This window comes from Ceratotherium simum, chromosome 21, assembly GCF_057802395.1.
Source record: "Ceratotherium simum simum isolate JZ-2026a chromosome 21, ASM5780239v1, whole genome shotgun sequence".
Taxonomy (NCBI): Eukaryota; Metazoa; Chordata; class Mammalia; order Perissodactyla; family Rhinocerotidae; genus Ceratotherium; species Ceratotherium simum.
This window is the reverse complement of record NC_141920.1, coordinates 12,119,790-12,137,567: the sequence shown is the minus strand read 5'-3', so window position 1 is coordinate 12,137,567 and position 17,778 is coordinate 12,119,790. Positions and strand designations below refer to the sequence as shown.

At 46.1% G+C, this 17,778-nt stretch overlaps 1 protein-coding gene across 2 annotated transcripts; it reads left to right on the top strand.

Moving 5' to 3' along the window:
* The first annotated feature begins 1,069 nt into the window (after positions 1 to 1,069).
* On the top strand, positions 1,070 to 17,279 carry RNF114 (ring finger protein 114). Of its 2 annotated transcripts, XM_004430282.3 has the most exons (6): positions 1,070 to 1,229; positions 5,210 to 5,360; positions 7,587 to 7,693; positions 8,063 to 8,177; positions 14,096 to 14,203; positions 15,396 to 17,279. In XM_004430282.3, the coding sequence occupies exons 1-6, from the start codon at positions 1,090 to 1,092 to the stop codon at positions 15,459 to 15,461; spliced, it is 687 nt and encodes a 228-aa protein (XP_004430339.1). In that variant the 5' UTR covers positions 1,070 to 1,089; the 3' UTR covers positions 15,462 to 17,279. The 2 variants fall into 2 exon arrangements, with proteins under 2 accessions (XP_004430339.1, XP_087301249.1); XM_087445123.1 differs by lacking the exon at positions 14,096 to 14,203.
* Positions 17,280 to 17,778: the final 499 nt, after the last annotated feature.

Sequence of the window (17,778 nt, the reverse complement as noted above, 5' to 3'; positions counted from 1 at the left end):
GAAGTGTAAGCATTGGCCCTCTGGGGCTGTTGCCTACATGCCAAGTCATTCCTCGGTGAAAAGATGCCCACGTGGACAGCTAAAAATAATCCTCCTGCTGCCGCCAGGTCCAGCAAAATCAATCCAGAGAACTGGGAATGGGACAAGGGAGGCGCAAGTTTCCATTCAATTAACCTGGCTTAACAAACACCATTTATTTGTCCTGTGTAAACTCGTTACTGTGAGGCCTTTGTGGCCTTTCAGGATGGAAGTTTAATTGATCATTTCTGGTTGAGAAAACCATGTAGCATTGTTAGCAGAGCCTTCCGTTTAAAAAGATGCATCTTGTGCAGTAGAACGTGGAGAAAGTTGGGATTCAAAACATCTGGGTTCTAGGTTCACTCCTTTCTTGTGAGGTTGAGGTTTATTCTGTCTCTTCAAGCCTCACCTTCCCATCTGCACAGAACAGGAGCTGGACCCCATTGCCAGGAGACATGTGAACACAATGTTAAATAACGTTGACTCACTGCGGGAGATGTGTTTCCCATTCCTTCTGCTTTCACTAGGAAGTCTCAGTGTGGTGACAGCCTGTCTGCAACACTTCTCCAATAATGGCTAATCTCCCTTTCCAGCGTCAATAGTACCCAGCAAGAATTAATAACATTGTTTTGTTTCCATTGTATTTTTACACTGCCCTTATAGAAATGTGATACTGATTTTCTATTTGTATCTCAGGAGTGATATCAGATCTCCCTTTAAAATTTGTTTGCTTAAGTTTAAAGAAAGAGCAACTCTATTTGAAGAGAAATATTAAGTAATAGTGCATAAGTAAATATTAAGTAACAGCATAACAGTTTAAATTTTGCAAACTGGCTGAAGCACAAAGCCCATTCCAATTCTGCCAGTCTCTGGATCTAGCTTCCACATTTTCCGGATTTCCTTCGGCATTTCCAGTAGCCCCGCCCCCAGCCGGGCGCACGCTCCATAAGCCACGCCCCCAGCGCGCCTCACCGCCCCTGTGGCCGCGGGCCCCGCCCCTCGCGCGCTCGGCCCCGCCCCCTCGGGCTCCTCCTTGTCGGCCGCCGTTGCGCCGAGCTCCGCGACAGCAAGATGGCGGCGCGGCTGGAGGAGTGTGAGGGTGGTGCGCAGCTGGCGGGACCCGCGGCGGAGGCCGACCCGCTGGGCCGCTTCACGTGTCCCGTGTGCTTGGAGGTGTACGAGAAGCCGGTGCAGGTGCCCTGCGGACACGTGTAAGCGGCGAGTCGGGGCCTGGTCGGGGGGCGCCACACCGGGAGGGAATGGAGCGCAAGAGCGAGGCCCCGGCAGGGAGGGTCTGGGGGCGGGAGCGACAGGACCGGCCTAGCGGGGCCCCCGAAGGCCCGTGGAAGTTGGCCCCCCGCCCTTCCGTTGAGCGCCTGCCGTGTTCCCGGCGGCCTGTCTGCCCTTCTCGCCGGTGACGGTGGAGGCGCACCCTGCTGGGGTCTAGGCAGGGTCTCAAGTCTGCCCTTGGAGAGCCACAGTCTCCCCTGAGAGTCTGTCCATCGTCCCTGACGTAGAGTACGTGTGGCGTCACGTATCCAGCTCTGCCAGGTAATTCTAATGGGCACTCAAGTTGGAGAAACGCTGAACTAGGTGGAAAGGACAAAAGGGAAGTCTCGGTAGAGAGCTGACCAGTCCGTCCTGAACTGAAAGGGGTGGGAGTTGGCAGATGGGGATTGTTAGCACTCCTACTCGCTTGTGTACGAGGTTTGTTTCTTTCTTTTTGAAATTAAGCCTTCGTGGCCTGCGTATTGCTGATAGGCTGGTTGTGATGACTAAAGATGTGTGCGCAAATGTCAGGACAGGCCCTGGGCTGGCGTAGGTGCTTAGAAGTTGGCCGGATTTGAATCGAATCCTTGCTCCATCAGACACACAGACACACCCAAGTGGGAAGAATTACAGAAAATGTAGTCACCTGCTTCTTGCCGCTTGCAGTTGGCATTTCTTCTGTGGCCTCCCTCAGTGCTGTCGTGGGCATCTCCTTGGCGTTGGTCTTAGGACCCCTTTACTGGGCGGCAGGCACACTAGGCACCTGTTGGGCCCTCACGGGCCTTGTTATTTCTACAGCAGTCCCAGGATGGACTGTAGGCGTCCGTGTGCCAGCCCAGAGAACAGTTGGCATCTGGCAAGGGCTCTTCAGCCGCACTCGCTGCTTTCTTGCTTCTTCAAGTACGCGAAGCTGTTTCTAGCCTCAGGCTGTTCCTGCTTGCTGTTCAGTTAGCCTGGAACTCGTCCCGCCCGGTTTGCACCTCCCCCGCCACTACCCCACATCCTTTTCTGACTTCAAGTCCCGGTTTAAGTTACTTCCCTATCACCATCCCCATTTAAATTATCTCTCTCCTTCTCTCCTGGGCTTCCTTCTTCCTTGCACAGAGCAAAACTTAGGGATCACGAGGGTGGTGACCATATCCGTTTTGCCCCTCTTTGTATCGCAGGGCCCAGCACAGTGTCTGAGCATCCGTCTTCCGCTCTTATATTCAGCCCACTAAAATCTTTGTATGCCCACTATGTGCCAGATTCTTGGCACACAGTAGGAAACAAGGTGGTTCTGCCCTCAGAGTCCACAAGCCGGTGGATTGATAAGTGAGTACTAACAGATGTTCAAGCTATTGTGAAAATTCCTTGTGCAGTGGGAGGGTATTATAAGGGTCAGACCTGTGTGTGTGGGTGCAAGAGTGATCAGGTAATGGATGAATGAACTAAGAAATTAGTGGAGGAAGCAGACTTCGGGAGAGTGCAAGTGGAGTCTAGGTAGCTTTCTCATTGAGTCCTCTTTGCCTTGGATCAGCCCTCCTTATTACCTTTACCTAATTTTGAGTTAACTCAATGGGTTTCCTTTACAGTTAACATTTATAAAGAGACTTGACCTAGCACAATTTACCAACTGAAAAGCAAAAAATTTGAGGTTTCCTTGTGCCAGATGAACTTTTCCTAGGTCAAAGGTCAAGGGGCAGTACTGGGATTCACCTTGGCTCTTTTCTAGACTCACCATACTAGTTGCGTGTGTTCATTAGTTCACTGTTGATTGAAGACACATGGCTGCACTTCTGTGAGGGTAGCATGAGTCTCCGTTAGCTCCAGCCAGGTGCTTTTTGCTCTGCCTAGGTGATTTTTGCTAACTTTTGTGCTTGGAAACTTGAACATCACTGCAGCTGTGGCTGGGGCATTGGGTTTTTATAAAATTTATTTCAAGCCCTGAATGACACATCCCTCTCCAATCTAGTGGACTACAGCTAGAGAAGGGCAGGTGGCTGGGTGCCCAAGAGAAGGGACTTTCTACATAACAGGAAAGGTGGAGCATCTAGAAGGCTGAACTAGAAAAAGGCCCATAAATGGAAAATGGAAACTGAAAGCCAGCCCAAGATATAGGGACCGTTTAAAAGCGGGCTCGTTCATTGGGCGTGACTCAGGCACAAAGTGTCTCTTGAACATTTGATCGATGAGCTGTATCTGGGTGTGTCCTTGAAGGGAGGCTTAGAGCTGCTTTTATCTACAGGCTGGGTTTGGTTTCATTATCCTCTCTGGGCCCTGTGTGCTCTCTTGGGTTTATCTTGTGATCTGCCCTTGAGAAGAGGTATGGCAAGTGATGACTACAAGGCCTGTCTGCCTCTCCAACCTCATCGCCTACCCTCTCCCCATGGTCTACCACGTCATGGCCCCAAAGGCCTTCCTTTCTGCCTTTCCCACCCCCTTGACTTGGTGTCATCTCTGTATGGAACTCTGTGTCCAGGTCTGTGTGGTTCTCTCCTCATAATTTAGGTCTCATCTCAAATATTACCTCCTTGAAGAAGCTTTCTGTGATCTACAAAGAGAGCTGATCTCTTTGCCTTGTTTTATTTCCTTCATATACTTAATCACTATCTGAAATTCACAATTGTGTTTTTTCCACCCCGGAATATCAGCATCATAAGGACAGGGACTTTGTTTAGTTCACCACTGCGCCCTCAGTGGTGAATGAGTAGAACCCCTCACCTTCTCCCAGACTGGTCTAGAATTTTGCCTGGCAGCATTAACATCTAGCTTAATGACAAAGAAGAATAACGTTCTTAGAAACAGTAAAAAGTTGTCGAATGTGCAGATTACTTTTGATTATGTATCCTGAGTTCTTCCTGGCGGATTTTGTTATCCTGCCTTAAATCTATCAGGTTGGGTATGTAGCCGGGGTATTTTCATGCCTTATTACCCATTCTTTCTGTGTACTGTATCTCAGCACCACCCCCTGCCTAGGCTTCAGGATAGAACTTGGTCGTCTTTGACTTTCCCTCTTTTCTTCTTCAAATTCAGTAAGTGACCAAGTCCTGCTGATGCCACCTCTGAATCATTTCCTGAATTAATTCTCTGTTGCCTCAGTAAGGCCCTCACAATCCCTTGCCTTTAGCCATCTATTTGGTTTGTACTTCAAGTCTCTTCTCGTCTTTCCTCACCTAAAAAAAATTTAAAAACCAACAACTCTATTGTCCATGGTGACCCCGGAGTCATTTTTCTAAAACTTGGATTTGGTCTTGTTGATACCTTGCTTCAAACATGTGGGTCCCTCCTGCTTATGAGGAAAAGTGTTAGACTTTTATTTCCTCAGATACATTGTGAATTTTTAAGTCTAAGGGCTGGAATATTCTTCCCTTCCTCTGCTAGTTGAACTCCTTCTTTTGAGGCTCTTCTGTGGATGCCGCCTCTCAGTCTCACCAGCCCTGTTCTTCTCGGGTCACACCTAGTTGCTCTTGTCTTTGTGTTCCCATAGTGCTTTGCATTCACCTCTAATGATAGCAGCTCCTGTTTGCAGTGCATTTCATATGTGCTAGACATTGTACTGTGGGCTTACTGTACGTATTCCATCCTACCCACAATCCTATAGGTATGTACTACTGTCTCCATTCCGCAGAGGAGACACCGAGGTTCAGGAAACCCCACCAAGATCTCTCAGGGGCAGGGGCTGAGGTTTGAAGACTGCACCATGACCTTTCACCATGTATCATGGTAGTGTGTGTGTTTCTGTTGCTGGACCTGTGTGTTCCTTGCAGGGGAACCCCCCGTCTCCATTTTTCTGGCTTAGGAGGACTCAGTATTTGAATCGGGGGTAGGGAACAAGTTGTTTTTAATCCATTATTCGTTGATGTCTTTTTAAAAGTTGATCCATTTTTGTTGTCCTGTCTCCACAATGCATGATGCAGGTTCTCTGTGTGTCTTGTTCTAGCTTTTGCTCTGCATGCCTGCAGGAATGTCTGAAGCCGAAGAAACCTGTCTGTGGGGTGTGTCGCAGCCCTCTGGCACCTGGCATCCCAGCCGTGGAGCTCGAGCTGCAGATTGAGAGCACAGAGACTTCTTGCCATGGCTGCCATAAAAATGTATGTGGAAGTAAGATGGAGGAGTCAGTGTCTTTCTGTGATGAGATGGGGTAAAATGTCGAGCTGTTGCCATGTTGTTTCTGAAGTTAGAGCATGACTAGGTGACTAACAGCATGTGTGCATGCCAGGCATCTGTGACAATGGCTGTGCTGTTCCATTTTGGTAACCTTATTGGTTATTGTTGTTTTTTTTAAAGAGTTGGTTTAGTATATTACATATTTTACCTTTGAAAGCCATAGAAATCAGTTATCCCATTTTTTTCCTATAAAACACTCATTTTCCCAAAGCATTATGCCCAATTTTAATTAGAATATAATGACAGTGATATTTCTTAATTGTTTAAAATATAAAATGAATTCAGTGACTCAAAGTTATCTGCTGCGATGAGTTTGAGGGTAAATTTTCTAATCTATATCATTACAGGTATACAGTTTAATTTTTCACTTTTTTAGCACTTGACAGGGAGGAATCATGATACAAAGGTCAATATGAAGTCATTTGATTATATATAATAGCAATACCTAACGTTTGAGATGCATCCATGCTTTTTTATATAATCATGTTAGAGTCAAGTATATTTATTTTAACGTCTCTTATGACTGGAAAGGAGAAATACTCATGTCTTATCTTCCAAGAGATAGACGTAAACTTATTGGCTTTAAAATTATGATTTTGTTAATTCCAGACAATACAAAAATGTAAAATAATGTAGGCTTGTTCTCCTCTGCAGAGATTACCTCTTTAAAAGTGGTTCTAGAGTCAAGCCCCGTGGCCTAGTGGTTAAGTTCGGTGCACTCCTCTTTGGCGGCCCAGGGTTGTGGGTTCGGATCCTGGGTGTAGACCTACACCACTCATCAAGCCATACTGTGGCGGTGACCCACATACAAAATAGAGGAATATTGGCACAGATGTTAGTTCGGGGCCAATCTTCCTCAAGCAAAAAGAGGAAGGTGGGCAACAGATGTTAGCTCAGGGCCAGTCTTTCTCACTAAATGAATGAATGAATGAGGTTCAATTTAGAAGGCTGCAAAACATTTTCTGCCCTTTGACAAACACAGATGTAGGGTTTTTACAAACACAGATGTCAGATTTTTACAAAATAGCATGTGTCATACTATAATACCTAGTTCTACAACTTTTTTTCACCCAGTGACTCATTGGACAGCCTTGCATGACAGTTTCATTACTTTAACACCTTAAGGTGGAGAGCCAAAGAACAGATAGACCTTACCGTCTCCTTCCTTTTGAAGTGGTTTAGTGCTAGGGGTACACAGTGGCTACAGCTCTGAATAGGGCTATTTCCCGCCCCTTTCAATTTCGAGCTCTTTGGTTGGCAGCTTGAAGTCAAGTTCTTTAGCTGAAAGTAAGACAGAAAGAAGCATGGTAAGCCAGAGCTCAAATATTGAAGCTTTTTATTTCCTTGCAGTTTTCTTTAACTTAGAAACTCAAGATATTGAAACAAATTTCCTGTTAACCTTCGTCTTATGCATGCATGATGGGATTTTTTGGCTTTTTTCTGTATACTTTTGATTTACTCCATTTTAAGGATTAGTGATTGTATTGCATTATACCTCCAGGTATGTTATACTTCCAAAAATGTTTGTCTTCCCTCTACCTCCCCTTTTTCTTCACTCCTTACACTTTCGTTTCTTTTTGGAACACCTGTGATGAAACAGTCTTCTCTGGGTTTTCTTTTCTCTTTCCATCTTGCAAAGACTAGATTTTATGGGAGAAATAGAATTCAGATTTCAGGTTTTTTTAAGATCATTTATCGCAGTCTGGCAATTTGTACTTTTAACTAGGATTACTAGCTTTTATCCTTTTTACGTAAATGATCACTTTTCTCTGCTGCACATAATGCAGTGTGGTTCTTGGCTTGCTGTAAGGAGACTAGTTTAAATGCTAGTGTGGAAAACTTTAAAAACTTCACTGGGTTTGTAATGTGTCTGAGAGCAGAGAGCATATTGTGGCTAAAACAAACCTCTAGGAGAGTTCTTTTAGAGTGGAAGCAGATGTCCTAATTTGATCAAGTAAAACGTCAGTGTTGGTATTAACAGAAACCCTGCAGCAGTCAGGGTTTCAGCCCGATCAGCATAGCCAGGAGTCGGGTGAGATGTCTGCCGGGGCGGAATAGGTCTAGTTGTCATCTTGCCCTTGCTTTGGGACTAGGTTGGACCTGGAACAAGGTCCTGACTAACTTGTGGGCTCTGATTCTTCCTATGTAAGTTCTTCCTGTCCAAGATCCGGGCCCACGTGGCTACTTGTTCAAAGTACCAGAATTACATCATGGAAGGTGTGAAGGCCACCACCAAGGATGCATCCCTTCAGCCAAGGTAAGTGACTCAGTCACTCCCTTAGGTGGAGGTCATCTTTTGCAACAAAGACATTGGACACTTTGCCTGTTCAAGGGTATAGTTGTACAAGCTTTGGAAAGTGGAGATATAATTGTTATGCTGGCTAAAGCTGATGTCAGTTTTCGTTGGGGGGAGGGTGTAGAGAAGAACTCTGATGTTCACTTCAAATATTAGCTGTGCTGTTAATTATTTTCAAAACAATTGACCTGATTCTGAAGTGATCATCAGAATCCCTGTCATAACACGTTCAGTGAACTTTGCTCCTTTTTGGAGGGTACGGTGGTTGAAGATGTGTGCAAAGGTACTTAGAGAGAGGTTTCTTTTTTCTTCCTGCCTTTCATCTTCCAGGAGTGTCCCAAACCGTTACACCTTTCCTTGCCCTTACTGTCCTGAGAAGAACTTTGATCAAGAAGGACTTGTGGAACACTGCAAGTTATCCCATAGCACGGACACCAAATCTGTGGTAAGAGTTGTTTTTTTTTACTTTTTATGGAAAAAAAGTCAACTTATAGAAAAATTACAGCATCAGTAGAGTGAACTCCTATGTACTGTTTACCTAGATTCACAGATTAATAACATTTTCCCGTATTTGCTTAACCATACTCTCTATGTACATATTTTTTGCTAACCATTCAAGAATAAGTGACAGATATCATGGCCCTTTGCCCCTAAATACTTCAGCATATATCTCCTAAGAGTAGGTTATTTTCTTGCAAAACCACATTTTTTATATTTAATTGTCACACTCAGGAAATGTAACATTGATACAATCTAATAGCTAATGTGGAATTCATGTTTAAATTTTAACAGTTGTAATGTCCTTCATAGCAGTCTCCCCCTGCTCCCAAATCCTGGATCTGTGTGTTACATTTAGTTGTCCTGTCTCTTTAGTCCTCAGCTTTTCTGACCCTGACATTTTTAAAGAGGACAGTCCAGTTGTTGTGTAGACTGTCCTTCCATCTGGGTTTGTCTGTTTCTTCGTGGTTAGCTGCCGGGGTGCTCCGTAAGCATCGGGTCCTCCGGGTGCCACGTCAGGGGTCACGTGACGTCTGTTGGCCCTGTCGTTGGTAACGTTCGTTATCTTGGATCCCTTGGTGTCCACCAAGTTTCTCCTCCTCAAAGCTACCATTCTCCTCTTGCAAATAGCTTCTTCATAATCGTGGGGAAGGAGAATTTAGGTTAGATTATTAGGAAAGTACTTACCAGTCCTTTGACATTTCGTTTAAATATCACAGACTGATATGTAGTTTTTTTTTTTAAAAAGTGTTTGAGGGGCTGGCCCAGTGGTGCAAGCGGTTAAGTTCGCGCGCTCCACTGCGGTGGCCCAGGGTTTGCCAGTTTGGATCCTGGGCGCACACCCACGCACTGCTTGGCAAGCCATGCTGTGGCGGCATCCCATATAAAGTGGAGGAAGATGAGCATGGATGTTAGCCCAGGGCCACTCTTCCTCAGCAAAAAAAAAAAAAAAAAAAGGATTGGCAGATGTTAGCTCAGGGCCAATCTTCCTCACAAAAAAAAAATGTTTGAATTGGGTCTATTTCAGCAGTGTTCCCCTTCCTTCCCTCTTAATGTGATTGACAGACTGGGTCTTAATACAACTTCCTGTATAGTTTTGTTTCAGTTTTCCACACTTCTCTTGAACTATGTACCTAGTTTTGTGGGCAGTCTTCATTGCTGTAAAAGTTTGTGCACAGACTTTAGGATTTGTGTGAGCTTTTGCTAATAGCACAGGCCTGGTGGCATTCTTTATTTCTCTATCATAAGTCTTAAGATATAACTGGCCTATTCGAGAATACCTTGAATCATCTCTTGACTTTATTGAACTCCTTGCAAAGTCCCAGTTTGGGTCAGTACAGCCACTTTAACACTGGGCTCCCTGGGCTCTTAACATGGGGCTGCAGCCGATTCCACGGATGAATCCCCTCTGTCTGCTTTTCCCAACTCCCCAGACTGAGCAACTGGCTGGCTTGACGTTATGTGCCCCATTTTCAGCCAGCCCCTGCTCTGCTAGGCACGCACACGCTGAGGGGCTCTTCTGAGCCCTCTGCATGAAGTTCCTGGCTTGAACTGTCCCCTCCTTTCCACAGAGAACACTGAATCCTGCTGTTAACTAAGTTCAACGTATCAGGTGTGCATTCCTGTCTTCTCTCTTCCTTCTCTGTCTCAGGAGCTCTCTGATCAACCTCTGAGGTCACAGACTGGCAGCCTGTGGGATGTGTCTGGCCCATACACATTTTAATTTCCCTAACCTTTAAAAATCAGAAGATTTCTCAGTCTTGATCCTCTGCATTTGAGAAATTAGAAGTTCCGACAAGAGGCTTTGAGTAGTTGCTGCCCCCTCTGAATGGGGTGGGCTTACACCCATCCTGCTTTGCTCTTTCGCATTACTAGCCTGTGATCCTTGAGCATTTGAGTTTGCAACCCTTGTTCCTTGTTCTTATCATTCCCTCTTATACTGAAGAAAAGGTTCCTTTCCAAGTCTGACTCTTCTCTACCTACGTCCTCAGATCTAGGCAAAGGACGGAGACCAGCGCCTGGTGCACAGTAAGGCTTCCTCCTGCTCCTGAGGCTCCCCTGTTGTTTGTTCTCTCACCTTCAGCTTTTCCTTTTACCTGCTCCTTGCACTTGTTTTCCTTCAAACATGCCCAAGTCTTCCCTGTTGATTTGGTGGGGGAGTATTTGACCCAGCGCTGTCTCGAGATAGCGTTCCGTTTCTCTTTCCTTCAGGCGTGTGGGTTTTCAGCTGCTGCTGTCTCGTCCACTCCCTCTCCTTTACCCCCTAGAGTCTAGCTTCCACCCCTGCTGACATTGCGTTCTCCATGGGCCCAGCTGGTCGTCTTGAGTCCTTGTTTTCTGTCACGTCTTTGTAGTTTTTAAAATTTGTTCCTTTGTATGTAGTCGGTAAAAAGTCTCTCTTTGGCAACTTCCCCTAATTCCCTTGTACACCATCAGTTGTTCCCAGTATTTCTTTATATTCTTGCAATTTATTCTGTGTTTGGATATGCTAATTGCATTATGTTACCACTTGCCACTGTAGTATAATAGAAATAAACCCAATTTAAAAGTAAAACACCACACCATGGTGGCCTGCCAGCCTTTCATGAGATCAGTCACAAAGAATTGATGATTCTCACTCAAAAATAAACAACCTCATCATTTGATACTAATATTCATCTTTGTAACATTTATATCTTTGTTACATAGATGACTGTTGAAATTTCTGTAGGCAGATGCCAACCTGGAATGGTCATTGCACCTGCTATTTTTCTTTTCCCCTGATTCCGAATAGCTGCACAGTACCTATTCTTTGGCTGCACTAGGTAAGATAAGAGGCATGTTCTATGAAAAATACAAAGCCAGGTGTTCATGGGCCGGCCCCATGGCCTAGCGGTTAAGTGCTCGCACTCCGCTGCTGGCGGCCCGGGTTCGAATCCTGGGCGCGCACTGGCGCACTGCTTCTCCGGCCATGCTGAGGCCGTGTCCCACATACAGCAACTAGGAGGGTGTGCAACTATGACACACAACTATCTACTGGGGCTTTGGGGGAAAAATAAATAAATAAAATTAAAAAAAAAAAAAAACAACCAAGTGTTCGGCTCCTTTTTTTTTTTTTTTTTTTGTGAGGAGGACTAGACCTGAGTTAACATCCGATGCCAATCCTCCCCTTTTTTCTTGAGGAATAGTGGCCCTGAGCTAACATCCATGCCCATCTTCCCCTACTTTATATGGGATGCTGCCACAGCATGGCTTAACAAGCGGTGCGTCGGTGCGCGCCCGGGATCCCAACGTGCAAACTGTGGGCTGCCGCAGCGGAGCACACGCACCCAACAGCTTGTGCCACCAGGCCGGGCCCTCAGCTCCGTCTTCAAGACGTTTTAATTATGGTTCTTAATAACTAATTACTAATTGAAAGAGTGGTTGTGCATAGACGTAGGGACATACAAATGCCACCCACCTGCCCCCACTACCCATTTTCCATTTTAAGGTTAGCCAGATAAGTATTTGGGTAATTATGAAAACTAAAATGGAAGTAAAGTAAGATGATAGAGAACTCCAATTCGTCCTCCCACCATCTCTCCTGCACTCATTTTTAGAAATTAAGTGGATTACCCATGTTGTAGAGCTAGTTAGTGGCAGAGCTAGTACTGGCACCCGGTGTCCTGCCTCCTAAACCAGTTCTCTCTTTACAGCATCAGAAATGGCCTGTGTTGAGTGCTCACTGGCATCTGAGTAGTGCTCAGTTGCGTGTTGGAAGAATGCAAAAATTTCTAGCTTTCAGATGTCCTTAAGAGATCACGTATGGGGCCGGCCCCGTGGCTTAGTGGTTAAGTGCGCGCGCTCTGCTACTGGCGGCCCGGGTTCGGATCCCGGGTGCGCACCAATGCACTGCTTCTCTGGCCATGCTGAGGCCGCGTCCCACATACAGCAACTAGAAGGATGTGCAGCTATGACATACAACTATCTAGTGGGGCTTTGGGGGAAAATAAATAAAAATTATTTAAAAAAAAAATCACGTATGTCCCTTTTTTTATCCCCCTTTTTATGCTAATGGCAGCATATTCTACATACTTTAGTAACCAATGTTTTTGGCATCTGTTTCACATCAGTACATGTATGTAGATCTGCTTCTTTTTTAAGGAGCTTCACAGTTTTCCATTACTTGTCTGTATCTTGATTTAACTGGTCCCTTATTGGTGAGCATCAAGGTTAGTCCCAGACGGTATCAGGAAATTTGATTAAGGACTGGATATTAAATGCTACTAAAGAATTATTGTTGATTGATAGGTGGAATAATGGTATTATATTTGTAAAGAGAAATATCTATTTTTAGGACTGTACTGAAATAGTTAAGGGTAAAATGTGTCTTATTTTAAAATGCTTCATTTTTTGCTGAAATAAGTATGCCAAACTTAAACCTAGGTGTTGGGGATAAGGGATGGTTCCTTAAACTGTTATCTGCTTGTTTGTAGGTTTGAAGTTTTTCATAATAAATTTTTTTGTGTGTGTGTGAGGAAGATCATCCCTGAGCTAACATCCATGCCAATCCTCCTCTTTGTGCTGAGGAAGACTGGCCCTGGGCTAACATCTGTGCCCATCTTCCTCCACTGTATATGGGACGCCACCACACCGTGGCCTGACAAGCGGTGCCTCCGTGTGCGCCCGGGATCCGAACCTGGGCCGCCAGCAGTGGAGCGCACGCACTTAACCCCTACGCCACGGGGCCGGCCCCTTCATAATAAATTTTAAAAGGCTACCATGAGTTTTAACATATCTTTGCCTGTGTTTATATATATCTATAAAATAAAGTCTTAGATGTGGATTAATTTGGTCAAAGGTTAACTGCACTCATAATTTTGATAGATACTGCTAAACTACTCTGTGATTTCTGGTACTGCAACCGAATATTCTCCTTTTTTCCCCTACTTTGGCTTCCTGAAATCCCTCTGATTATTTTGTCTGTGCTGGAGCCTCTCTTCCTTCAGCCCTTGCCCCTCTGCTCTCTCTCCTCTCCCTCTACGGAACTCCTTAACTGTCAGTATTTCACCCCTTCCCTTTGGAAGCCGCCGCCTCAGTCTCCAGTCCTGACCTGTGCTCCAGCTGCACAGCTGCAGCTGCCTGCCTAGCTCCTCACTAGGAGTCTTCCACCATTTCAGGCTGATCTCTTGCCAACCCTGTTTGTCACCCTACCTTCCTTGTAAATGATGAGGTTTCATCTCCAAGCTGGACCACTTATGTCTGCTTCTTTCCCCCGCCCCAGCTCCTCTCTGCCCATCTCTGCGAATTTTCCATTCTAGTCCAACTGACTTTCTGGCTATTTGCCTATCATGGTGCCTCCTGGCGTTTTCTCCGTGCTTCTGCCTCTGTTCTGGAGCACCCTTTCGTGTTCTCTTTGTCTTTCCAAATACCTCCCAGTCTTCAAAGCCCAAATCGACCTCTTTTGAGGGCTTTTCAGCTTGTGCCCCCTCATCTGAGCATTTACTTTGTAAAAATAGCACATAAGGCTCTGTTTTTACTTCCTTGGAACATTGCTCATCTGTCATTTCCTTGGTTCTCTTTGTGCTTTTGGATCGTTTTGTGTGCTGGGATGGAAGGCCTTAGTCTAGACCCCTGCTGGGCCGACACATTGTTCTGACCAGAGCAGAGGGTCAGACAAGGGTGATGTCGTGGCTTAAGCTCTTACCCACCTCTCCACGTCGTTTCACTTGAGTAGGAGACGGACAGTGTTTTCTGGGATGTGAGGGTGCATGTGAAGGAGTGACCAGGCACTGGACTAGTGTGTCAGGAAAGCTGTCCTGGCAGAAGGGAGGCCAGACGCAGGCCACAGAGGGCTGACGTCAGCTCACATGTCAGGCGCCTGAGACCGTGCTTCTTTGTTAAAAGGTTTGTCCCATATGTGCCTCGATGCCCTGGGGAGACCCCAACTACCGCAGCGCCAACTTCTTAGAGCACATCCAGCGCCGGCACCAGTTTTCTTACGACACTTTTGTGGTGAGTCTGGCGCCCGGGCTTGATCCTTCCCCTGGGGGAACGACGCAGCCACCTCCCTTGTCTTACCTGGAGAGCTGTGGGCCCCGTTGTTGAGTCTTGTCACTGACCCGATGGACTCCCCGGACAGCAGCTGTGCGCTCTGTACTCGTGAGCCAGGTGAGTGGCCAGAGCCTTCGCTGTGTGGTGTTTAAGAAGAGGAACTGGTGGGTCGTCTTGTCCGGTCATCTAGACTGAGACATAGCGAAAGCTTGCTCCTGTTTTCTTTCCCAAAATTTTTGCCCACTTTCTCTTGGTATATATAGTTTTTACCTGTTCTAGAACCTGGTTTGGGATCCTTAAGCTCAGATGCCCATGGGGACCAGGCAAGTAATGGAAATGGTCCTCATAAGGATTTGCAAGCTGGACGGTGTGTGACTCATGTTATGCTGCCCTCACCTCCGGCCGATTGTGGTCGTGTGGAAATACAGGCCCTGTGTTGCCATTCTCCTCCACCCACTCCAGCCCCATGACGGTCAAACAAACATATCCACTAGCCAAATGTGCTCACCAGGTTTGCCTCCTTTCCCTAGAGCCGAGTGGTTTTGAAGGGGCACGCTGTTGTCTTGGCATTATAGTGATAGATAAATGTGGCCAACTGCTTGAAGTAAACCTTTTATTTACATGTATAGGTGTGAAGGTAGGATTTTAGAGTGTATTCAGTCTTAATAGCTGTATTTTAGGACCTGAGAAGGAAAGCGTGACTCTTTTCCTCAGTTGCCATAAAGAGTATTTATTTTCCGTCTAACAGAGTGTCTGAAACTCAGACTTCAGAATAACTGTCCTTTTTGTTAATGCTGTAAAGATGAATATAATTCCCAAGTAATGCCCAAATAGATAACTTGCCTCATTGAATTAAAAAGGCTAGTTTCACTCCAAGTTTGAGCACTTGGCCTGTGCCAGGCTCTGTTGGGGTGTCTCTGGTCCTCACAACCCCTGTCTGATGGAGCATCGCTATTTTCATGGTCAGGATGAGGCACAGAGAGATAAAGCAACTTGCCCAAGTTTACATGGCCAGTGTCGACAGCCGTGGAGCTGGGATCTGGCCCTGGCAGCCCTCTCCAGGGCCCATCGCTCGGCTGTCTTGCTTCTACTGAAAGTGAGTCTTGGCAGCTGCAGACGGTTGCTGAGGCTCAGTGTCTGTGTTTTGCCTTAGGATTACGATGTCGATGAAGAGGACGTGATGAATCAGGTGTTGCAGCGCTCCATCATCGACCAGTGACCAGTCTCTGCTGTCCGTCTCATGTTCCAGAGCTTCCATTACATGTTAAGCGGGAGACGTGTGACTCATACACCTTAATGTACAACAGACCTGGAAGTGAGCCGTGGTGTTAGGACAGTGCCACTTCCCACAGGGAAACAGGTCCCCAGTCAGAACCCTGCTTTCCTTTGGGCTCTTCCCCTACTGTTAACCCTGTTTGTCTTATGTCTGGTCTTTATTGCTCCTCAGCTACTTCCTGGAGCTTCTGCCTCCTCTTCTGAAAGAGAACCCAGCTTCTCCGCCTGTCCTGTTTCACACTGTTCCTCCCATCCACTGTTCATCTCTCAGGCCCTCTGAGCCAGCCGGGACCTTTTTTTGGGTCGTGAATAGCACAAATGAGACAAGCGTCTCCCCTCCTTGTCCCTGAGGTGTGGGCTTTGGCAGTAACGCATCTGATCAGTGATGGAGCTCCTTCTGTGCTGTTGAAGTTCCTGTTAGTTGGTCCTTGGCGGCAGCTGCCGGAAGCTGGAGTTATCTCCTGGGAAACATTTTGAAAGTCCTGTTGGGGTGAATGGTCTGGGTTTAGCATGGTCTGATGCCGGAAGTTTTGATTAGTGATATTTTCCTACCACTCCTGCACACCCTTAGAATTAACTGGTTCAATCTTAAATGCCTGCATGGTGCCTTTTTAGGATGAGGTGTAACCATATATTTGTAGTGAAAATAAGTGTTTCTAGGTTAGGAAAGTTAAACTCCATTTATCCAGAAGTGAGGAGGAGGGTCAGCTGTGCGAGGTGGGGTGGGAGGGCCATAGCTTGTGGTTCCGATTTTCAAACTAATGAGGTATTTTCCAATGACGGGGTCATGTTTACCTCTCTATTTGGGAGCTGCTTACATTCTTGTCTTTGAAGCATGAAAAGGAGTCCTCAAATGAGTAAGAAGGAAGAGGTCTGGGGGGGGGTTCCAGTGGATTCTAGTTGTTTTATTTGGTAACTTAGCTTAAACTGAGCGTTGCTTTTCCATCACAAATGGTTTCCTTATGAAACTGGTTTCAGCGTGTCGGTCAGTGTATGAAAACCTGCCTTCCAAAGCAGAGAGGCTGTAGAAGGCCCAGCATCACAGCCTGCGGTCTCCTCTTAACAGGACGCGCTGTTCAGAAGCCACCACGTGTCTGCTGGTGGCACTTGTTAATGGAAACTGTCCACCGGAAACTTGCTTTGGTAACAGCTTAAGAAGCGTGAAGTTGAACATGTTTCTTGAATTTTAATAAATAAAGGCTGAGAGGTATCAGTCTAATTTGTAGGAGCAGAACCTCAGATCCACAAAAAGGCATCTGGATTTAGGTTTGTTTTTTCATATCAGACCTCTCTAGTCTGAAAATGGAAATTTCTTCTGGTTGGTGACTGAGGTTGCAAGGGAAAGGGGGCTTTGGGCCTGAGCACTGCTGCTGTGGGCCTCTCCCCACCTGCCGGGAAGAGCTGCTGATGCCTAGTCACCAGCAAAGATGGGGCCCTTTGGGGGCAGAATAATTTTTTCTAATGTACTCTTGCTGGAGAGGGCCTAGATGTTAAGGTCAGCTTCTACACTGTAATTTCTGGAAAAAGTTCACTCAAACCTCCCTGAATTGAGATCATCTCAGTCTAAGTTTGGAGGGAAATTTGACAAAACCTTCATTTGAGGAAACTGAGAGCATGTCTGTCTCACTGGTGGTACCAAGAAACTGATTTCCTTGTATTAAGTGCACTTCATGTATTTCTAAGATGACTTTCCAGAAAGTGAAATTTGTTATGTTCTGGCTTTTAAAAGGTGAAATATAAATAAATTTCATAATTTATCCAACTGGTAAGCTGTAATGCCTGTTTTCATTTAGCCACTGTTTGCTGCAGTCGGCCTGCGGAGTCTCCAGGGGAAGGGGAAGTTCTTGTCTGTCACGAGGGGAGTCCCCTCTGCTCTGATCTCAGCGCTGACGCTGCACCCGCTGGGCCTCCCCGGGCCTGTCCTGGCTGGAAAGTGAGAACAACCCCCACTCCTCACAGTTGGGAGCTCCGGTGACGCTCGAAGTGCCCGTGCTCCGTAAACAAGGCTTTAGACACGCGGCTGCAGCTTGTTCGGATGACGCAGCAGCAGCGCTGAGACACCGTAGAAAGGGTTCTCCGAGTTAACGTCTGAGGTCCTGGGCATGTGTGAGTTCTGCATGCTGCTGCTGGCTCTGGGACATCTGGCAGTCCTTCCCCTTTCTGAACCTGTTTCCCTCTAATAATATGGGGATAATTGTCTGGCTTCTAGTTTCTTTATGAAGTAGGTGGTATTTACTAATTATTAAATAGCTACTATGTAT

Bases quoted from the DNA above. Each gene is read 5' to 3' on its own strand.
- RNF114 (XM_004430282.3), top strand. From the start codon at position 1,090: ATGGCGGCGCGGCTGGAGGAGTGTGAGGGTGGTGCGCAGCTGGCGGGA. The intron at 8,178-14,095 runs GTAAGAGTTGTT...CTTTGTTAAAAG, and splicing joins GCACGGACACCAAATCTGTG to GTTTGTCCCATATGTGCCTC. The intron at 14,204-15,395 runs GTGAGTCTGGCG...GTTTTGCCTTAG, and splicing joins TTTCTTACGACACTTTTGTG to GATTACGATGTCGATGAAGA.